Raw genomic sequence first — 22,809 nt, 5'->3', positions numbered from 1 at the left:
TGATATAACAATTTAGGGGAAATATAAGTTTAAAAGTAAAAACCAACCAATCGTGATACATGCAAAAACATCAAGTACAAAACAATTAACCGAAATATCTGAAGTTTAGCGTGAATTGGTTGACTTATCAGCGGAATTGTCGATTTTGGTCGACAAGATGGTCAATTCACTGTCTCCGCCGCCATCTGGCGCATTATTACAAACGCGATCGGTCTCGCCGGCGGGACCGGGACGAGCTGCAAGTGCCATTCTCTCAAACGTAACTGCTTCGGCTAGTCCGCATCCTATTCAACCGCTTCTGGAATCTTTAAATAGCGACGATGAGTTTGTATTTAAATTGCACAATCTCTATGAACTGCAACGTCAGCTCGTAGAGTCACCGGAAGCTCCCGATGTTTTTCGACTTTCCAGCGGGTTTGAGTCTGTTCTTGAATCCTTGACCGGTATTGAACCCCTCTCTCAAGACATTGCAGATTTTGCGGAGCCTATAGAATTACTTAAATGTGTATTCAATATATTCTCAGATGCATTGATTAACAATCCCAGCAACAGGAGGTATTTTGCAGAAAGAATAGGGTTCGATAGTGTCACTCGTGCAGTGTTGAACACTGGGCTTGTGGAAAGAGGCTACAAGCAGATATTAGGAATCATGTTTTCTTTTATGGTTTCAGATTTTTCGCTTGCAGCTTTTTTTCTTTCATTGTCAAAGGGGATTGAGACCTTGTCAGAGGCTCCGACAGAGCCTGATGTGTTCCATTATATCAACGACAGGGTATCAAAATCACTGACCAGAGATATTGTTAGAAATGCATTTGTACTTCCTTTGATTCTTGATATTGTTACAGAAATCCCAGAGAATGCAACATACACAGCAATCGCGGTTGTGATCAGTCTTTATCGAATTTCTCAAATCTCATCTCATAATCGCGTGGCTTTGCATAATACTCAGATTTTGGATAAAATTTTACCGTATATTTGGAATACCAAGAAAATAAATGGGGGGTTATTAACAGCATTTGGAGATTTGATAAATTCATTAATTGAGCTTGGAGTTAACACCTCAGTAGCTAAGGACTTCTTTCGCGAAGCAATGCGAAATGACAACGTTGCAAAATATCTTCTTTTTGCAATTAAAGCATCGCGAGTACCTGCGCACATTGTATTTGATCAATCATTACATGGTTATTCGACTATTGAATTCGGCTCTCTTGGTCGCACATTTCCGCCTCCTTCTAACGGTTATACATTGACGGCATGGATAAAAGTAATTAAATATGATTCAACCAATCACACGACATTGTTTGGAGTTTTTGATAATTCTCAGCGGTGCTTTACTTTGGTGTATTTGGAAAAAGAAACCTGCAAACTGATTCTTCAAACGTCAGTAACCTCAAGTCGTGGATCGGTCAGATTTAAAAGTGTGAATTTTGAACCTGGTCAATGGTATTTTATTTGTCTGTCGCACAAGAAATCACGAGTCTCATCCTCGTCGAAGGCAACTTTATACATCAATGGAGAATTTTCGGAAACAGTCAAATGCCCGTATCCCTCAAATCCTCCAAATGATGGCCCTGCTCAAGCATTTATTGGAACACCAGCTGATCTTTCGCCATATACAGGCCAAAACATAATTGTTTCTAAATGGCAATTTGCTTCTTTGCATATATTCGAAGACGTATTATCAGATGACGTTATTGCGGTTCATTATCGTCTTGGACCACGATATTACGGAAATTATCAGGACGCTTTAGGAAGCTTTCAGACATACGAGGCTTCTTCTGCGCTAAACCTAAGGAATGAAAGTTTGCATACAGGACGAGAAGATAGTAGTGACATAATAAGTGCCATTAGGGGTCGGGCATCAAATTTACTTCCAGAGTCTAAAATAATTCTTAGTGTTCATGCGAACAATGTTATTTCTCCAAGTTCATTACAACATGATCATGGATTTCGGCAATCCCCTAAATCAATCATTAATTTAAGTCGGAATCATTTAATTATTGTTAATGCTGCTGTTCCTGACATCAACATTGCATTTGCATCTTCCAACGGTATTGGTGTTGGTTCTGGTGATCCAGTGCCAGTGATACCTCAGAGTCTTGATGATGCAGCATGGAGACTTGGCGGGTCAGCATTAGGACTAAAGATGACAGAATTAGCGCGAACTCCAACTCAGTTAAGACAAGCTGTTTCAATAACGTTTGAACTGCTTAGGGAAAATTGGAGGAATTCGGATGATATGGAGCGCGTTCATGGATTTGCCATCTTGGCAAATATAATCAAATCTAAATCAGACCCTAACATGATTGATCGGCAATTTTTGAATATCATATTAGAATTTGTTGGATATAATTTTGCAGACCCTCTTGAATCTATTATTAACAATCCATTGGCATATCGTATTTTACTAGTGGACTTTGACATCTGGAAAAATGCCCATAGTTCTACATTGGAGGCGTATTTCGATCAGTTTTCTGTATTTGGATTGCGCAGCAAATATCATACATTTAATGCCAAGCGGCTTACTAGAATGAGTACTTACCACGACATTGATTTTAAAGCGCTTAACTGATAAAACTGTTAGGAATTGTGAAAAAATTTCTTCAAGCCTTAAAGTCAGGGTCATTTACAAAAGAGTCGTTGGACCAGTTTATTCCTGCGTTTAGACTGATCATACTGACAAATGTTTCAGCTGAAGTAATGAGGTCTATATCACTTTTTATTGCCTATGCATTAACTCAGAGTACGTATGAGATTTTTTTTCCCGTTCTAATCAGAATCTAACTTTTGTAAGATACGGATGGAGGTTATAAAAAGAGCGAGTCGGATTATATTAGAATTTCACGATCTGAAGTTGGATATATGGTTCTTAAGATATTTACAGATATCTTATGCGACGCTAGCTCGACGATGGTTATAAAGAAGTTTGCAAGAACCGTCACAAATAAATGGGTACTATTTCTTATTTCTCAAGATGACAGAAGAGCATTGATCGCCGGTACCAAAATTCTTGCGCGATTACTCATCATTCACGGGAATAGTTACGTCAACAAGTTTGCGACGAAGACTGGGGGCTTTTTGATAATGAAGGAACGGCTGAAATCGTATTGGAGTATTACCGAGCTTTGGCCAATATGTCTCGCTATTCTTTTTGGCATAGATATCGCGACACTCGATATCCCATCTTCATTAGACTTGTTTCATCTCGTTGAGATGTTCCGCCGGGGAGGAAAGGCAGCAATAGCTTATCCCGAAATGTTTGCAGTGATTGGATCAATGCTTAAAGCTGGTGCATTGACAATTATATCTGAGGAACACAAGAAAGAAGACGCGGCAGAAAAACTTGTACCGGATGATCATATATCGAGCCCAGCACATCACGTTAAGCAAGATTTTGGGAAACATCTACAGGTTTTGACCCAGTTTTTCAGTGAGATGCATGCATCATGTCCGGCATTTCAAGATTTTTGCGCTACTCCTGTTTTCATTCAAGAGATCCTAGGTATTTTATTTCCTGCCATCTGTAATTCCGAGTCAGTTAGTCCTGAGGTTGAGCTACAGTCACGTGATTCAACCCTTAGCTTTGACGGAGATATTGTTGTTAGACCGGCTACCAGTTCAGGCAATCAAGCTCAAATCCTAAAATCAGTCAAACAGCCAAGTTCTGCTCATTCTCAAATTATTCTTTCTGGCGAGCGGCCTCGAGCGTCCTCTCTTCGCCGTGGATCTTCGTTTGTGTTGGTCACGTCGGAGTTACATAATGTGACACCAGCTAGCTCAACTTCGATGTCTGAAAACATCTCTTTGAATAGTGGGACAAAGTTAAAGGAGTTTAAGATTGTTAATCGAGTAGTCGAGGGCTTACTTGAAATTGTGATTGCAGTACTGGTTGACCAAGTCTTGACGCGAAAAGATTTTTCAGAACTAAGTCTCTCGGTTTTGGTAAGACACATATATGATTATTTGATTAAATTTTCTAATTTTCATTAGATACCACCTACATTCCAAGAATATCAAATATATTTTGAAACTTATTTATTTAGAAATACTGTGGCTCATTTGCAAACAACCATATCATTAAATTTAAGATTGATTACGGATACGACTCGAACATTGATTAACTTTGGAAAATTTGCTCAACAACTAGTTGATTCCGTTTTTAGTGGCAAGTTATTAAAATAAAGTAAAGCTTTTTTACTTACTGACTTTTATAGGCTGGTTTATTGGAGGTGCTGGACCTCTTCTGGAGCTCATTGGAATGGTGATAGAATATCTTCAACAGCCTGCGGTTGAAAAGCTGAAGAATGTTCGACTTTGCCATTACGTGGTAACTAATTTGCGCTTGATCTTCATGAAACTCGTTTTATTTAGACTCTCAGAGCTTGATGACATTGAAGCCGAACCTGACGTTGTCGTCGATTTTCTTCAGAGAATGTTATATTGGCAAAATATTCTTCTTTCGCCTTCATTTAATGAAGGTCATTACATTAAACTGAACTGCTATCTTCTTTATATTTTATTGATTGATAAGAATAACCAAATTCAGAATGCTGCAGCGGACCTTTGGCGCATGGTACTAGTACATAAGCCAGTCGAAACGTCACTTATTCTTGATCAGGTGAAAGCGCCAGAAGACAAGAAATTGTCTGGGGGATTCAAAAAATTGATGGAGATGGATAATAGGTCGTTTTTGATTTGGATGCATGATAATCGTGAACCTTTAGATGACTTTTTTTTGGGCACGGTCTCAAAAGAATGGGAAGCATTTGTTGTGAACGAAAACAAGGTGTGGGAGGAAAATGCAAGACTAAGACTTATCAAGCGCAGGGAACGTCTTCGTCATACAGCTAGCGAAAATAATCATTGTCGCCTTGTTTTTAATGATCATAAAACTTCCCTTCGCCATTGGCGTTCAGCGATCTATATGACAGAGCATTTAAAATTTATGAGAAATTTGCAAGATCGGCAAGATAACCTTACATTTTTGTCTTCTGAATATTCAAAGTTGGAAATTGATCTGACTCGTTCCCGTGGAATTCTTGAAAATGGGAAAAATCAGAAATGGCGACTGGATTTGACTGAAGGTCGAGATAGGATGCGAAAAAGGATGATACCTGACAATAGAGGCAACATTGCCAAATACTTGCCAAAAGGAGAAGAATCAACGCCTGAACTTTTAGCTGGTGTTTCCGAAGTAACAGAAAATCTTTCTGCTTTGACACTCGACGAAGAATCATCAGGTCAAGCTGCGGCAGCTCATGATCCAGGTGCAGACAATGAAGATGGATTTGAGATTGTGGAAGATCCACGAGGAATCGAAGCTGATGATGAAGCCTATGAGGATAAAAACCGGAAAGTTCTTCGAAGTCTGGAGCAAGGCGATTCAGTTGTTGAACTATGGAACGTTTGCAGGATTATTGGATTAGATTCAGTGGAAGGTCTGCTTATACTTGGCAGAAATAATTTATATTTGATTGATAATTTCTTTCAAATGTCAGACGGTGAAATTGTCAATTTATGGGATGCACCGCCTCAGGAAAGGGACCAGTATCTTCAAACCATAGCCGGCAAAGGTCAACATGACGTACTTTCTGTCGAAAATCGCTCACACGATACTCGTCATTGGTCAATAGAAAACCTTGTGTCAGTCTCACGAAGACAGTTTTTATTTAGAAACGTGGCATTAGAGTTTTTTTTTGCAGACGGGCGCTCTTTCTTGATTACTTCTATTTCCGTAAAAGAACGAGATCAGGTTTACAACAAGCTAATCGGTAAAGTATCAAATAGTGAGAACAATGCTAGAGCAGCATTTGCAGACGAACTATGGCGCTACGCTCTACATCCATCATTACAAGGCGGTTTGGCAGGTCAGCTTGGAAAAATTGCAAATGTTTTTACAGCAGGTGCTTCCAATCCAGTATCTCGTCGATGGATAAAGGGAGAAATTTCAAATTTTTATTATCTTATGCTGGTAAATACTATGGCCGGAAGAACATACAATGATTTGACTCAATATCCGGTATTTCCTTGGGTAATTGCAGACTATACTAGTGAAGAGCTAGATTTGAATAACCCAGCGACATTTAGAGATCTTTCTAAGCCAATGGGCGCTCAAACTTCAGAGCGCGAAAAGGAATTTAGAGAGAGATATTATTCACTTGCGGATTTAAATGATACACAATCACCGCCGTTTCATTATGGAACCCATTTTTCATCGGCAATGATTGTGGCTTCTTATCTAATAAGGCTTGAGCCATTTGTGCAATCGTATCTTCTTCTGCAAGGCGGGCATTTTGATCACGCAGACAGGCTGTTCTATTCAATCGAAAAAGCATGGCAATCAGCTTCCAGAGACAATATGGCTGATGTTCGAGAACTTATTCCGGAATTTTTTTATTTACCAGAATTTCTTGTAAATTCTAATGAGTTTAATTTTGGTACTTTGCAGGGAAGTGGAGCTGAAATCAGTTCTGTTCAGCTCCCGCCATGGGCCAAAAACGATCCCAAAATTTTTATTCAAAAAAATCGAGAGGCACTAGAAAGTGAATATGTTAGTCAACATCTTCATGAATGGATTGACCTTGTGTTTGGTTTTAAGCAACGAGGAGAGGCCGCTGTTGAAGCTACAAACGTGTTTCATCATCTTAGTTATCATGGCGCTATCGATTTGGAAAAAATCGAAGATCCTCTTGAACGTATTGCTACCATTGGTATAATCCATAATTTTGGTCAAACACCACATCAAATTTTCACGCGCTCACACCCATCTCGTGAAGTTTTGAAGCCGTATCAGTTTGAAGTACCGAATGATCCTAAAGCTTTATTTAATATGTTGTCACCTTTGAGCGAGCTAAAGAGGGTTGACTCATTTAAAGGGGAGCACGAGAAACTGATTGCGCAAATGAATAATTCAATGTTTTGTGTTTTCGTGCCACCTAATTATGACAAAATGGTTGAATGGGGCTTCTGTGACAATGGCGTGAGATTCAAATTGATTGAAAATGGAAAGGCAAGCATATTCTTACTTTTTGAGCTGAAACATATTTTATTGACTATTGATTTAGCTAATTGGCCATGTCGAGCAACTACATCAAAGTCATCTTACTTGCGTCAAAATTGCTGACCCAAGAACTCTTGTGACCGCGGGCTACGATTGCATGATTTCGGTCTGGAAACTTCAAGGTACTGTGAAATCTATGGAAGTACAGTTTAAGGCTTCACTTCGTGGTCATACCACTCCGATTGTATCACTTGCAATATCGAGATCGTTCAGTGCAATTGTAAGTGCGTCTGAGGATGGACTAGTATTAGTATGGGATCTAAACAGGTTGCGATTTGTTCGTGAACTTCGTCATGAAACTAAGATTAAGGTATGTTCTATGCACACTGTATTAGTTATTTCTTTTTTTTTTTTTTTTTTTTTTAATTATAATTGAATTATATAGAATGTGGCTATGAGCGATGAGACTGGCGAGATTTTAACTAGCGATGGATCAATTATGTATTTGTGGACAATCAACGGAGACTTTATATTCAGCAAACCTGTTCCTGATAGTTCTATCTAATCAAGTATTTGTTACTTTCATTTTATGTTTGTTATTTGAGAGGGAGGGGGTTATTGTTTAACGAGATTTTTTTATATTACCATAGTTAAGATGTGTTGAAGTTATGTCATAATAAATAATTAAGCGTCCTTACCTCAGAAATCATAAATATACAACGGTACAACCCCAGTAAATTTTTTTAAAAAAAAGATATAACTAGGTAAAAAATGTACTGTTATGCTTTTCTTTTCCCTTTTACAACAACGCATTTGATACATGTCGCATTGTAGTCCAAAAAACCATTTGTAAAAAATAAAATTATGGTATGGATTTCAGAGTAGAAATGTATCTCTGAATAAAGTAAGCAAGCACACGCGCATAACAAAAAACAAATACCCCGGCCCGAATTGAAATTTCCATCCGCCACCATTTATGAGCAAGAACGCCCTCCTCGCAACTCCGTTCCCTACAAGAAGTTCACCATCACCATCATTGCTACAAAAAAAAAATTTTAATTTGTAACAATACTAGTTGTGATAAAAAATAAATCAAGAAAGTCAAGTTGAAAATACAGTAAATCGTCATCATTGTACACGAAAATTCTACAGCAACATGAACGTTTGCACAAGGCTAAAGAGTTTGGTAAAATCCAGACGATCGACGTGCCAGCAACCCGCTTGTCCTGAGCCTAAGCCTGAAACTGAACCTGAAGCTGAAAATAGTTCCCTCGTCATCACGCATTCCATGTTCGTCGATGAAGTGTTGCGACTTCGAAATGCCTACAGGGGAAGACGTCACATTCCTGACATTAGGTTTTTCGAGTTCGACGTGAACAAGCATAATGGCAAACTGACTAGCCTGGATAATGACAGTTTTGACAAGGGCGGCGAAGAAATCTTTTATACCGCTAAGGACCTGTCATTCGACGACTGCAGTACTAACCAAAACGTAGTGCAAGATGAGAATCCAACAAATCGTCAGACGCACATGACAGTTCGCACAAAGCTTAAAAGTTTGATAACGTTCAGACTATCGACACGCCCACAATCCACTTGCCCTGAGCCTGAAGCCGAAGCTGATGTTGCGCTTGAAAACAGTATCCTCTTTATCACGCAATCCATGTTCGTTAACGAAGTGTTGCGACTTCGAAATGCCAACAGGGGAAGACGACACATTCAAGATATTCGGTTTTTCGAGTTTGACGGGGCCAGTTACGATAATGACAGTTTAGACAACGACGGTGAAGAAATTTTTTATACCGTCAAGGACCTGTCATTCGACGACTGCAGCATTCTCGTGGACGGATCCGTTTCTGATCTCACAACAGACATGTCTGAACTTTCAGAAGCCAATGAAGCGTTTATTGAGCTTGGCGATGATACTCACGAGTCAAGTTTCTGTTTGGACAGGCATGAAGAACAGTTGACAATAGATCATTCTGAAACTTACAGTCATCCTGCTCAAGTGATCCATGATTTGCCTATTGAAAATCAAGGCAGTCTTTCGACCACAACTAGACTTCATGAGTTCACAAGCCCAGATAGCAATTCAAATAGTATTGTCACTGCTTCGTCGTCCTGTCGTTTGAAAATCAAGACCAAGCTCAAGTACCTCATAAACAACGTTCTGGAAAGATCAGATGGCACTAAAAAAGGTATCCCAAGACCACGCAAACTTCAAAAACGGGCCAAATTCAAACATGGAGTGCCATCTTGTGCGGTCTCAAACTCTGGTCAAAGCTGGAACAGCACGATGAGCACGACTGGCGTTTACGTTTTCGGCCATCCATGTGATGATACCGTTGATACTTGTTCCACGATGACCAGAGCAGTCAAACGAACCATTTTAAAATGCTGCAAAATTATAAACAGATCAAACTCAGAAATGCAAATGGTTCCTGCAATTGACGATACCAGGTCGTTGTTTGATCGTCATCGTCGCCGTCGTTTAGGCCAAAAGTTGAAAGCGTCGGTACAAGGCCCTGACGTTGACGGTCGTGTTCCGCAAACGTCACGTGCAATATAACTGCAAAATGCAAAGCTCAAAGTCAACAGAACAACAAATAACAGTTCAGACAAATTGATTGATCAATTAAAACTGAATAGCTGTCATAAATGAATCGGGTTTTGATAATTTTACAATGTTTTTTTTCAAGCCATGTTGAGTTTGTATGCAAAAGGTAAGCCGTTTAAGATACACTTAAAAGCGAATTGATTTACTAACATACGGCGGGACAGGCCATGAACCGACGACGAGAGGTTCAAGAAATAAATATTTTGTTTCTTTCATGTTTCATTGTTGAGTTTATTAATGGATTGAAACTGATGAGTAATATATCGCTTTGGAGTCAGTTTCCGTGTGATAAAGCAAGCTATCCCCCCGCACTGGCTTGTTTTCGTCATTCACGTGTTCAGCAGAGACAAGGGATAAACCTATTAATCGGTTCATGGCCTGGAAGGATAAAGCGTGTAATTACCGACTAAGCATGGGATATTAAATGTTGGTGGGAAAAAAAAAAAACACAGAATGTTGAAACATTTTCTGATTATGATACCGTTGAGTTTCGTGAACGATTTGTCTGTCTGCCTATCTGTTGTTGCTGTTACATTTGCTGTTACTATTGTTTTTACTATTGTTGTTACCATTCCTTCTTTGTTTTTTTGCTTTTTTTTTCAGATTTTTTTTTTTGTTTGTCGATCATGCAACCCGTACGCTTACAATGCTCAATTCGGGACTTTTTGGATGGCCGGCAAGTGGCCTTGTATTATTATGTGATATCATGATTCTTTTTATTTATTCAAATTGCCTACAGATTGAGTGTATAAAGGTCTTCATCAATACCTGGAAGGTTTTTTTTTTAATCAATAGTTTTACCTTAAATGGGTTTAATACATTTCACATTAACATCCAATCGGCCATAACGTATGCAATTTTATGATTCGTTCATTTAATTAATATTTGCAATTTCAAACAAACAGATCAACACTACGTAATGTACTACGATGATTAGTTCAATGATTTAATAACCAAACTTTGTGAATTCAGTAGTCCCAGCTTATCGCGGCCGGCTAATAATTTGGCAATCCTTGGATTTCTTGCGGAAGATGTAATCACCAATTTTTTTATTTTATTTTTTTAATAATTACCGGGCCAAGTTATATATATAGTTTTAGTAAATTGAACATGGGCAAATCCGGGATGACGCCAGTGAATAGGCAGGCTCGAGTTGCTATGTTAAACCAAAGCGAAGTTCATACCAAGGCGGTACATGAGATAACAAAGAATACTTACATTTAATAGCTATATATAGGTGATTATGGTTGCCCTGATAATTATTGACCTCAGATCAACCGTCTACATATATATATATAATATATTTATATTTGTTACTTCATTTCAAAGTCATTTTGATCTATGTAGATTATACACCTGTCACAATATATGTTACAATATGTGTCATTTGTGTACATGTCACAAAATAAAAGGCTGATTTATAAAGAATAGTAGTTAGTTATTGATTTTATTTATATCTTATAAGTTATCTACGGGCCATCGCTCTTTCTGTATAACTTTGCTTTGTTTTGTTTACATCTTTTAGGTTGCTGATTGCGAATATTTCTTTCCAGATGACACTTAAAAAGTTGTGAACTTTCCGTGAACGTGAGAGAGGCAGAAAAAGAATAAAGCGAACCTTGATTCTATACTACAATCTTTGATTTTATGGCTAATGTGCAGAAACTTTACACTTGCGTTAATTGACACATTTCGAGCAGAAAGTAATCGAGGCACTTAATGATAACACCACACAACCGGTGATAAAGTGGAAACTGCTACAAGCAAACATTCAAACAAAGGTCACTAAAATTTGCTACATCAAAAAAAAAAATTATGGGATGAAAGCAAATAATCTGGTGTCGATGATTGTCAATAATGTTTGCAATTCACTAGTATAGTTCGAGGAAGTCAGTTATTTAACACGAAATTGCGTATGTTTCATTATTTAAACCCGATTCTGTTGTTGCTTATATGTTGAATAGAATATGTATATAGTTTTATATAATCTTTCTTACCACAGTCGCGCTTAAAAAACTTTCAGTCGAGTAATTTTTGTTACTTTTGATTAATGTACAGTAAGGTTATCAAATTAATAGAACAATAATTCCCGTTATACACTACTTACTCCCTTGTCGATGCATAAATCACCAAAATTATGAAGTGGTTAAGATTAACCAACGATACAATTTTAACCACCCTCGTTGGCAAATGTTGAAGCAGCAATGATAAATTGTTTGTTGAAGTCTAAAGGTTCAGCGCCATTCCACCGATTTACCAGTATCTTTACGTGTTTCAGCGCTTCTCGAAGCGTATTTCCAGAACTATCCAACGCCACCAAAAACCGAGCCAATTCCTTGCAGAGATCCCAGTCTTGAGATTCAACTGCAGCTGAAAAAAGACGAATCATGTCCTGTGATGAATCTTCAAGTTGTTCCATCGTGTGGAGAATAAGAAGATAACCACCAGCAGTTTTTAATCGACCCTGGCTCATACATTTTTCAAACAAATCTTTTGGTGATCCTACAATATTAAACAGCGTATTCCAAGATGCCACTTCCGTCTTCCGAGTGCAGCCAACAATAACGTCCAGTATTTCAGGAAAATTATTAAGAAATTTAATAACTCGAGGTAATATTGCTTGCTCAGGAGCTGGTGGATGGTCTGCTTCTTCATCAAGAACATCATGAAGCATAACTTCTAATGCGTGTCCAAAATATTCCAAATGTTTGTATGAATCCGCAATTTTTAATGCTTCATCTTCCTGATTTTGGGTAAGATAATATCTCAAGATGTGGTGAATAAATAGATGCGTCCTCGTGGTCTGAGAAGAATAAGTAAACGTCACATTTCTTCTGTGTACCAGGTTGGATTCAAGCCCAATTATGATTCCTTTCGCAAACAGAAATGATAACGGATAAAATTCTACTGAAATTCTGATTGGTTCCGGAATAGAATCTGATTTAGAATGAAATTTCAACATGGAACTAAGCCAAATCACCACATCCGACCCATCAAATCCCCAAATGCTGTTTTTCAAAATTCCGACATTCACGATGCTGAAAAATTCAACATTTTGTAAAAGAACTTTCATTTCGTAATTGACTTCGTCTTCATTTGTCAAGCGATATAACATGACCAACTTGCCATCAATTAAAAACACTATGGTAGCACACGAGATATCATCAATAGGATTTCCATTTTTAGCCTGATCAACCGGTAAAATCCAATTTATCGCTCGAACCCTTGCTGGAGCATGAACAATCCCTGAAAACGAAATCTGTCCTACTAATTCCAACCCAACTTGGAAAGTATTACTATAAATCACAAATTGATATAGCGTATTATTGTACGTGTAAACCAGTAACGAATCACCCACAAGTGACATTAATATTATGGATGAAGAAATTTGTTGCACATGTAAAACAAATGCACTGTCAAGTTCTCTCTCACGAGAATATAATCGAATCTATCGCAAATTAATAAATTTCATAATAACTGCATAAAAGTTTTCATACCTCGTGCGTGCCTCTGTCGGTGTCAACTGCAGCAATTAAGTTATTTTCAAACCAGATCATTCCCCCATGAATAAAAAATTCCGACTCCATATGTTCATTGACAAAAAATTTCCAACGTCCAGTATATATACTATAGTGTCCCAGCCCTTTCTTGCCTGCAATAGCTATATATCTTCCATCGCCTGAAAGACAAGCATGATAAATTGGCCAATTTTGAGACAGATATGAGTACGGAATTGCAATTTCTTGCCATAAAATTGCTTCATGTGATATCGTAGTCAAATCTGATTGATCATGCCCACGATAAAGCAATAATTTTTCATTGGTAACCAATAATGTTCGGGCGAGATTATCCCAGTTATAACTTCCTGTTAAACTCCAGCGTGCGAGTTCTAATGACCAAATATTGTGTCCGCTACTTGGAACAAGCAAAATTTCATTACCGCTAGGTAGCCACACTGCGTTTATAATTCCAGCAAGCCATTCTTCATTTGGTACATTAACGTCTTCAGAAAGAACTGAATCAGCAACTGGCTTGCCAAATACTGAAAACATTGCCCAACCACCCTCGTAACCCGCGAATAGTGAATATCCGTCTGGCGACCATGTCAGTACTGTTGGTCTCCCAAAACTAAGGTATGGTCGATTTATTGTCTTTAACAACGGAATATGTCCGGCATAGTCCTTGACATTATATATATGAATTGACCCACTGGTACAATAGTTAGTAACTACTTTTTTTTTTTCGATATAGTTATGGTTAGGATACAAACCCATAAGTGCCCACGCTAATCAGGCTAAATCTAGAGTTTATGGCAATGCTGCAAACAACTTCGCTTTCATCGACTGATTTGCGTCGATCAATAGGGCTTAAATGATTCCCCAGGTGTTGGGGATTGTGGAAACAATTGCCTGAAAATAGTTTTATTTTTTGAGGCTGTCGATCGGGATTTGGTGATAACGGTATTGCCTCGAATGATTATTAGTATTATAAAACAAAAATTGAGGTTACAATCATACCTGTGAATGTTTTATGACTGCCCAACCTTTGCCGCCGCTACTTATCCAACCGTATATCCCCATAGCGTGCTCCCATACAACTGTGGTTATGGTCTCTCTCAGATTAAACCATTCTAAATGTGATAAAAGTTCTGTTCTAGTTTGGGGCCCACCTTTTGCATCAGGTGTCCATCGAATAAGTTGAGCCGCCGGTGGAGTGGTGGTTAGCACAACTAATTCATCCTCTAAGGCTACCGCACTGTTAATCGTGTAAGCATTAAAAATTGATTGTGTAAATCTGAGTTTAATCAAAATTCTTTACCTTTCAATACCGGCATCTACTTTGATGACCATTCTGAAACGCAAGTTATGACCCAAGACACCTAGCTCTTCGCCAGGTCCAGGCAAAACATAAGGAATCCCTGCAGTAGTGTTAAAACTAAATTTAGCCACACGCTCGTTTTCGGTAGGCGAAGCATGCAAGACGTAGGTAAGAAAATAATTGCTTGAAGTTTGCACGACAAATACTTGATTGTCTGGGCGAATCAGCAGATTGACATTTTTCCCATAGGTCTGAATTGAATGCGCAGAACGAACCACGACCGCAACGGGACACATCGGCTAAACCCCAGTGTTAGTCAAGAACAAATCATACCAAGAAAACTGCCAAAAAAAAAATTACTGACCCTGTTCTGGAAAACATGAAGCGCATTGGAAGTTATGACTCCAAGAAGAACACCGGTTCGCGTAAGCTTAATGGCGACAATGGGCTCATTGGCAACTCCATTTGCAGATTCAGGCGTGGACGTCTCACTGGAGATTTTCGAAGCAATCACAGGCTGTGACAAGGAGAAAATCCTCGGGGTAGACACAGGCCAGTACATTTGGCTAGTGCATTAAGTTTCGCGGTGAACGTAGTCTGGCTCTGGAGATATCGGTTAAAAAACCTGGATGGAGTAGCAGTCTTGCATATATATATCGACGACAGACTCCTTCACGAGCCGTCGAATGAATTCTAAAGTACAAAAACAGAGTCTACTTGCGGTATTGCCACGGTCGTGCAATGAATGCAACTAGCCAACCCAACGTGCGTTATTATGGCCGACTCATTAATTTGATCAGTCATAGCTTACGTAACCAGTACTTTTATTGGCTATATCCGCCACCAAACCCCGACAAGGCCTTTTAAATATTCCAACACCTCGTCCAAGCCGAGTTTACTTTCTCCGTATAACCTGTCGACATATGTGATTGGAACCTCACCTATGCCATAGTTTTTTATTCGCGCCAGCGCAATCACTTCCTGTAGTATCTGCGGTTAGTCGCAGCTCTGTTTAGTTAGCAGTAGCTACTTGCCATTTGAAAAGCGTATCCTTTACTTGTGGATTCATTCACAAGACTGTCAAACACCGACCGCCGGTAAAGCCTGTAGGTATCTGTTAGCAATGAGAAACGCGACAAGCACCAAAAAAAAAAAAACTAAAATACCGAAACGATCCCGTGGCATCAGACACGCCGGGACTCAATAGCCAAGACGCAAGTAAATTTGCACCTGCGGAAATGATCTTTCGTTTTAAACTCCATCCATAAACTCCACCGTCTTTCCTAAATCTTGTTCCGGTTACAATGTCAAGGTTTTCAGCCTGTTGAAGGCCAATAAATTGGGGAATAAATTTGGGCTGCCATAAATGTGTGAGCAAACCAGCAAAGTTAATATCGTTGCATATTCCATACGTGATGTGAAAGATCGGCGTCCATGATAATTATAAAGTCACCAGAAGCGAACTGAAGTCCGTAAACGTACGCAGTTCTGTTAATAATTAGCATAGAAAATAATAATAATAATAATAATAATAATAATAATAATAATAATAATAATAATAATAATGCGAATGTTTAATCACATACCCCAGTCCTAACTTGGCTTCCCTGGCACGCAGTTGGATCCTCTCCGGACCATATGCGTTTATGAGCTGTTGAGCAATGTCTTGGGTATCGTCTGGGGATGCATCATCGACAATTATCAGCTCCCAGTCAAGATCACTGCTCTGTTTAAAAATCTTGATCTACTATGTAAGCTGTATATTGTGGACTCACTGCTGATTGAACGTTGTCGCCAATAGCCAGGTAACAATCGGTAGGTTCTGGTCCCTTGTCAATATATTTATTATCAACCACGATCTTGCAACGAAGTTTACTCACTTTCCGCTCGTTATATGTTGGTAAAATGACTGAGTACTTGCTATTGAAGCTCATTGTCAATCACCGCTGCACATGTTAAGGTGATGAACGGGTCATAGTTACGGCGACCTAATCGAAGCACGTTATCGGAAAAACCTAATTTTTGTGTTATCGGGACTATTTGTACATTGCAAAAATGGCTTGAATATTTCATAAATATTGAAAAAGTGAAATTGAAGACTCACATATTCGACTATTTGAGAATATTTGAAGTAATTTCAATTATTCTTTTTCTTAAAAAAATAGGCATCAATTGAGCGTTGGAAGCTTTTGGACTTGGCTGGATAGCCAGCCAGCCGTGCATATGACGAACACGACCAGGGGGACCGTGCGACAGTGACCAATTAATTTACAACATAAAAGGAACCCGTTTCCCACCAGTTTCACTTTCATTCATCATATAGTTATTATCATCAATGGCTTCGAATGCACCAGGAGATTGCTGTCGCAAAGGCTATGTCTACGGCGGAACGCCCGCTGGAGAGTTTACGACATTCGCCGGAACCCCCATCTATGTGGCCGAACCAGCAGCCGGCAAATCGGCTACGAAAGCGATTCTGTACTTAACCGACATCTTTGGACTGCCAATCACAAACCACAAGCTCATCGCGGATCAGTTTGCTGGTAGGGGCTTTCTTACTCTCGTTCCGGACTTGTTTAATGATGATCCTGCCCCGTATCCTAATCCAGCCGATTGGGACCTGTTGAACTGGCTCAAGTCTCATGATATTGAACATACCGAACCGGTGATTAACAAGGCATTCGACCTTATCAAGGCGTCGTATCCATCTGTGACCGAAATTCACGCTGTGGGTTACTGCTTTGGTGCCAAGTACGTGGTCAGGCTTCTCGGTGAAGGCAGAATTAACTCTGGCTTCGTGGCCCATCCATCTCTCATCACTGAGGATGAGCTCAAGGCAATCAAGGGTCCGTTGTCGATTGCTGCCGCAGAGACCGACCATATTTTCCCGGCAGAGAAGCGGCACTTGTCAGAGCAGATATTGATCGACATCAAGGCGACTTACTTTTTGTCCCTCTACTCTGGTGTCACGCATGGCTTTGCGGTTAGAGGTGATCTTGAAGATGCCGAGGTCATTTGGGCACAGGAACAGGCCTTTGAGCAGGCCTTGACGTGGTTCGCGCGGTTTGCGAAGAAATAGATAGAATAAGCTACTTCTTGTAAATGAGTAGATTATAAAAGTATGGTATTATATCTTGAATAGAGGCAATATATTTTTCAACAAGTAAATAAAAACATAAAATTCAAATACCTTGAATGGATAAGTTATGGTTATCGAATTTAGTGGCGTAAAAATACTGACGAGAAGCAGAAAGATCCATCAAGGAATTACTGCCGTATTTATAGAGGTTTAGCCGGAATATCATTATTCTCTTTGACTCCCCCCCCCCCTATTTTTGTTTCGTTCTTGATGTACTCCAGGTTTTTTTGATAGTATTTATACTTAAGGATGTCAGACTACATGACTGCACATAAAGTAGGAAGACTAGATGCGATCTGGATGGAGTATTGATAGTTACATCCAACATAATTGCAACACCACAGGATTCAGAAAATATCACAACGTCGTCGTCACCTATATATCCTCCTTGAACGGTTCCTTTCTGCGCAGTTTCCGGTCGCGCTTGCGGCTAAAACTGATAATATATATATCCCGACGCGCTTGCGGCTAATTCAAACGGCCTTTATGGATAATCATGATGCAAATACTAATAATATATAAACTCAACATGTTCCCCACTCAACTCCGCATTTTGTTTAGATATTAGCCATGGCAGACACCTATACCCTGTCCTTAGATTTTGATTCCGCCGACAGAGAAAACAAGAAGCACACAATACGGTCGCCCAACGGCCTCGTACGGGCTGCTTTCATCAACCGCGGTGCCACGTTGGTTGAATTCGCAATCAAGCAGGCCGACAATTCGTTCAAGAACGTCACGCTTGGATTTCAAACTGGTGATGAGTATCGTACCAGGACTGATAACCCGTATTTCGGCGCACTGGCCGGCCGGGTCGCCAACCGCGTGCGCGATGCCAAATTCGTGCTTGACGGCGTTGAATACCAGCTTGCGGCCAACAACGGGCTTAATTCGTTGCATGGTGGTCTCCGCGGCTTTGACAAGGTTAATTTTACAGGACCTCATGTCGAAGTGCTTACATCGCCACCCACGACCACGTCTTCGTCCGCAAAGTTGAAATTCTCATACTTGTCTACCCACCTCGAAGAGAACTACCCCGGCGACCTCGACCTTGCTGTCTCGTACTGGCTTGAAGATCGAGACGGCGGTGCGACCCTCAACTTTGAATATGAGGCCCGACTCGTTGGTCCTGATGGAATTGACCATACCATCCTCAACCTAACAAATCATGCATACTACAACGTTGGCGCGAAGCCAACGATTGAAGGCGTCCAGGTCACACTTGGCGCTACAGACTCGCTCGTGGTCGATAGTAATCTCATTCCCACCGGTGCAATCAAGCCATATCCTGGCATCAACAATACTACATTTACTTTTGGCCCGGCCGGCACGGTTCCTGACGTTGACGACTGCTTTGTCTTCTCCGACGTTGACACAACCAAACTTGATACCAGAAACCTTCCATTCAGGCAAATGGCCCATGTGTATTCTGATCAGACCAAAATTAATCTTGTTGGTCACACCACCGAGCCCGCGTTCCAGTTTTATACTGGTCGATTTGTAAACACTCCCGAGTATCCTCACCATTCCGGGTTATGCCTCGAAAGCTCAAGGTACGTGGACGCGATTAACAGGCCAGAATGGCAAGCACAATGGATCCTTGGCAAGAATCAGGTTTATGGGAGCAAGACCAAATATGAACTTTACATCTAATTTTACATTTTGATATGTACAAAAAATAATTGAAAAATAAATGAAGGAACCTTAGAAACCCTAGAAATACAAACGCACTAATCATACTCTCTCAACATGTTGTTCAAAACTTCATAGCCCCGAATAACAAATCCCCATTTAATATGCATCAGCAACGAAGTCGAATATGCTATTAATCCAATAACAAGCTGATGCCTGTTGTTATTGTTATTGTTATTGTTATTGGCTTCTTGTTCATCAATTTTCACCTGCACATCTGGACGCGGCGCGAACTCGTTATTGGAGTTCATTTGTCGCAGATACGTTACCGCATCATGCTTGGCTGATTCGTACTCAATATTTCGACCATTCCCAGAACGATACCTCTTGTTGTTCCATTCCGGATGTGGCTTTACCGGTGGAGGTACGGCGTCATCTTCCTGGCATACTTCGTAAGACCATATCGTTAGCGTAGCAAGATAAACCCCCCATGGAATATGAACTGCTTGATCCAGTAACGATTCATTCTCCGCAATTCTCCACATAAATTGAACCGAATGCCATGTCGCCAATCGGCCATCATCAGAACGTGCCCATGCTCGAATTGCTTTCTTGCAATTTTCACGGTCAACAGCTCGAATCTTTCGGCCCAATACGTTGGGCGAACCAGCATTTATTCTTAAAGTCATCGTGTCAACATGCAAAGCCATGAGTCCGAGCTGAAACATTGCCCAATTCGAACACAGTAATGGTGAATTGTTGTAATAATCATTCATGAATTGTGAGTCACCAATATTCGCAAACGATCCGGTATCGACCCGCTGATCATTCCGCGGAATTACTACGGTCGACGTGATTGGAGGCAGGTTTGATTTGGAAAGCTGATAGTCAAAATAGTCCTTCCAATTATCAAATGATGACTCCAGTCGGTTCTTAAATTCAGTCATTCTTCGTTTAGAAACAATACCCATGTCAAGTAGTCCTCTCCATTGCATATCCCAGCAAACTGAAAGCAATCCATGAAGCAAAATCAGGCAAGAAAATTGTGAGAAGGTGGCAAGCTGAAATTCTTTTTGATCTTCACGAGATTGCCGTATCAAACGTTTAAGCGAATATAAAAACGATGGCCATTGACCTTCTTGAGTTGTACCGGCAGCTGACGGCCCATTGATTTTTTTTTCTTCCGGATTTGACGCAATTTTGTTTTCAGATGCCCTCCATTGTGTTAGTCCAATCTGTGCCAATCGCGTTTGCTCCTTCCATGCCTCAAAAAATTCGACACCATCAGCTGCCGCCCAGCAAGCATCTGATGACGGCAATTCCAACCTGACCTCAAATGCTGACAAAATAGGCGAATGACGGAATAAGGTGGCATGTTGGGTATCGCATATAAATGCAAAAAAAGCAGTCCTACATAGATTAGTAATACAAAACATGAAACAGATTAAAAAAAAAAAAATGTCGAGGTTCATGCTTACCGTTTCGTCATTTCATACCATACCCACTCATGCCATTGCTTATCAGCTTGCACAGAATCCTCAGTCTTCACGATTTGAGGTTCAGAGAGTCCCTTCAAGTAACCAGAAAAGTGCATTAAAGCGATGTTTGTTCCGTGAAAAAACTGGGACATGTCATATTGCACCGTGCTTCCAAGCATCTTGTCAAAATAATTTGTTAAAAGTAAAGTCTGATGTACCCAAAGTTGAACCTGCGGCTGATCTTCAATCATCAAAAAGATGATGTTTCTAAATTTTCGGTGAATCGCAATTGCCAGATTTGAGATCTCTCTGTCAGGAGAATATGCCATACCAATCGTAACAATCGAAACCAACAAAGCGGGTTCAGTAACCGAGGGATCAAATGTGGGACGATGCAAAATTGGATATAAAGTATCAAAATGTTCCCAATATAAATTCAAATATGTCTTCATAGAAACGAGAGAAAAATAAGCATTTTTAGCATTTATTTCGGGAATGGGTTTGAGCACGTCAATCATTTTTAGAAATGTCTCAGAATTGATGCCTTTGTCTTCGATCGTGGAATGTCGTTCATTTCTCCGCAAATTCAATAAGCCGTCAAAAGAATGATTTTCAGAGACAAACTCAGACTTTTTATCGACTGAGATTCGTCGATTTTCATATTGAACAGGCGATTGTTGATTGTCCACATTTTCTTCGCGTTTAGCCAATGACTGTGTAATAAAAGAAGAAGGAAAAGCGGATGGGTTTAACGAAGGAGCAACATCATAAATGGGAGGTAAAAAATCGTGTTCCTGCCTATTTTCCCACTCATTTCCGTCGGCTCCAGGAAAACTCTTCGGCGGTGAATCGGTCCAAAAATCAGTACCAAAAAGCCAAGTATAGTGATCCGAAATTGAAATATCAAACGAATCAAGTGAAAATGGAGCCCAAGTGTCTGTTGAAGGATAATCGAGATCGTATCTGTGTTGTTGAGATGATCGGGATTGCTGCGTGGATGGCGAAGTGACGGAACCATTCGAATGTATATCAGACGAGTTCTTATAAAGTACAGTTTGAGATGACGGACTGACAGTCTCTGGACGGGTGGTCGAATTATCATAAATAAGTTTTAACGGCAGTGAAGGCACAGATGTCTGTAAGTTAGGAGACGGGAGTATATGAGATGGCGGTGTTTCAGCCGACGTAGGTGGATGAAGGTGCTGCAACTGTTGCTGAACACCAAACACGGCTGGTGGAGTAGAAAGAAGAGGGGGAAGCGACGCAGGGTTTGATGATAATCTCAGAGCAATCTGCGGCGAAGGCAAGGCGGGGATGTAGCAGTTGAGCGATGTAATCTGAGGTGAATGAGACACGATTGCAGTGTTCGCTGTTGGCTGAGAGTTGCTGTCTTCGGAAAGAGGAGCAAGGTCAAGTGACCGCTGATTATGGAAAGGATCGTGCTTGAATTGAGGGATAATCGAGCCGCCACTGAGTTGGTTCATCTGCTCCCGCTTCTGGCGTTTTTCATGAGCCTTGGTAAACATGTGCTTATCAAGCAAGTCCTGACGCGCAAAGTGTAATGAACATATCGGACATTGGAACGGTCGAACCTCGAGATGATTGGCAGAATGACGTGCAAGATAGTCCTTGCGGTTAAAAGTCTTGCCACAGCCGGGATGAAGGCATTTGAACTTTTTATCGGACTTCACTAAACCAGTGGCTGAATCGGCCATTGGATCATCTGCGAAAGGTTGCTATATAAGATACCTACAAGGCTCACGGTTCAGCGACGACAAAAAGGCAGATTAATGTCAGGATTGTCCTGAAACCCAAGATCGCGACTGTAATTGCGACCACGTGAAATGTGGCGTGACATTTGTAGCCACCACTATTATTATTCTACAAACAGGATTTGGTGCATGGTTATAGATAAAATATATTTCTTTTCCAGCTATCAGTGTATTCTGATAAATGAAGCATTGAAATTAAAAACATAATCTCTGGTTATATAACATTGTATAGAACATCTATGAGCGTGTCCGTAGACCGATTAGTCACGAGATAATGAATCGAGTCAAAGTAATTATGTAAATTAAGAATCGAGTCTACAAGGGTTGCAGTCTACAATCACCTGACATGTGAC

At 40.1% G+C, this 22,809-nt stretch overlaps 8 protein-coding genes across 8 annotated transcripts; 4 read left to right on the top strand and 4 right to left on the bottom strand.

Annotated features, from left to right (window-relative positions):
- Window positions 1-48: 48 nt before the first annotated feature.
- Window positions 49-7,706, top strand: V1514DRAFT_337554 (uncharacterized protein). The gene is made up of 7 exons (XM_066928696.1): window positions 49-2,534; window positions 2,585-2,743; window positions 2,795-3,942; window positions 3,991-4,165; window positions 4,215-7,009; window positions 7,065-7,370; window positions 7,446-7,706. The coding sequence occupies exons 1-7, from the start codon at window positions 158-160 to the stop codon at window positions 7,563-7,565; spliced, it is 7,080 nt and encodes a 2,359-aa protein (XP_066781117.1). The 5' UTR covers window positions 49-157; the 3' UTR covers window positions 7,566-7,706.
- On the bottom strand, window positions 7,558-8,242 carry V1514DRAFT_337553 (uncharacterized protein). The gene is given in 3 exon segments (XM_066928695.1): window positions 7,558-7,996; window positions 8,083-8,127; window positions 8,147-8,242. The coding sequence occupies 1 exon segment, from the start codon at window positions 7,972-7,974 to the stop codon at window positions 7,780-7,782; it is 195 nt and encodes a 64-aa protein (XP_066781116.1). The 5' UTR covers window positions 7,975-7,996; window positions 8,083-8,127; window positions 8,147-8,242; the 3' UTR covers window positions 7,558-7,779.
- On the top strand, window positions 8,157-9,569 carry V1514DRAFT_344904 (uncharacterized protein; the record flags this gene model as incomplete). The annotated part of the gene is made up of 1 exon (XM_066929209.1): window positions 8,157-9,569. The coding sequence occupies one exon, from the start codon at window positions 8,157-8,159 to the stop codon at window positions 9,567-9,569; it is 1,413 nt and encodes a 470-aa protein (XP_066781115.1).
- Window positions 9,570-11,410: 1,841 nt separating this feature from the next.
- V1514DRAFT_197989 (RIC1-domain-containing protein) lies at window positions 11,411-15,224 on the bottom strand. Its single transcript, XM_066924652.1, has 6 exons — window positions 14,800-15,224; window positions 14,436-14,734; window positions 14,135-14,372; window positions 13,888-14,084; window positions 13,115-13,826; window positions 11,411-13,065 (listed from the first exon to the last, which is right to left on the bottom strand). The coding sequence occupies exons 1-6, from the start codon at window positions 14,995-14,997 to the stop codon at window positions 11,788-11,790; spliced, it is 2,922 nt and encodes a 973-aa protein (XP_066781114.1). The 5' UTR covers window positions 14,998-15,224; the 3' UTR covers window positions 11,411-11,787.
- On the bottom strand, window positions 15,132-16,569 carry V1514DRAFT_197895 (glycosyltransferase family 2 protein). The gene is made up of 7 exons (XM_066924651.1): window positions 16,316-16,569; window positions 16,211-16,257; window positions 16,022-16,156; window positions 15,848-15,923; window positions 15,602-15,792; window positions 15,470-15,539; window positions 15,132-15,416 (listed from the first exon to the last, which is right to left on the bottom strand). Exons 1-7 carry the CDS (start codon window positions 16,367-16,369, stop codon window positions 15,267-15,269), a joined length of 723 nt encoding a protein of 240 aa, XP_066781113.1. The 5' UTR covers window positions 16,370-16,569; the 3' UTR covers window positions 15,132-15,266.
- V1514DRAFT_337544 (dienelactone hydrolase) lies at window positions 16,432-17,616 on the top strand. The gene has a single exon (XM_066928694.1). It carries the CDS (start codon window positions 16,771-16,773, stop codon window positions 17,512-17,514), a length of 744 nt encoding a protein of 247 aa, XP_066781112.1. The 5' UTR covers window positions 16,432-16,770; the 3' UTR covers window positions 17,515-17,616.
- A 418-nt stretch (window positions 17,617-18,034) lies between these two features.
- On the top strand, window positions 18,035-19,317 carry V1514DRAFT_337541 (galactose mutarotase-like domain-containing protein). Its single transcript, XM_066928693.1, has one exon. The coding sequence runs from the start codon at window positions 18,145-18,147 to the stop codon at window positions 19,225-19,227; it is 1,083 nt and encodes a 360-aa protein (XP_066781111.1). The 5' UTR covers window positions 18,035-18,144; the 3' UTR covers window positions 19,228-19,317.
- Window positions 19,305-22,399, bottom strand: V1514DRAFT_285785 (fungal-specific transcription factor domain-containing protein; the record flags this gene model as incomplete). Its single annotated transcript, XM_066925181.1, has 4 exons — window positions 19,305-20,441; window positions 20,487-20,616; window positions 20,685-21,762; window positions 22,156-22,399. 4 exons carry the CDS (start codon window positions 22,397-22,399, stop codon window positions 19,305-19,307), a joined length of 2,589 nt encoding a protein of 862 aa, XP_066781110.1.
- Between the last annotated feature and the right edge of the window lie 410 nt (window positions 22,400-22,809).

This window comes from Lipomyces japonicus (genome assembly GCF_038497905.1).
Source record: "Lipomyces japonicus strain CBS 7319 unplaced genomic scaffold V1514scaffold_61, whole genome shotgun sequence".
Lineage (NCBI taxonomy): Eukaryota > Fungi > Ascomycota > Lipomycetes > Lipomycetales > Lipomycetaceae > Lipomyces > Lipomyces japonicus.
This window is presented reverse-complemented; position numbering and strand designations above follow the sequence as displayed.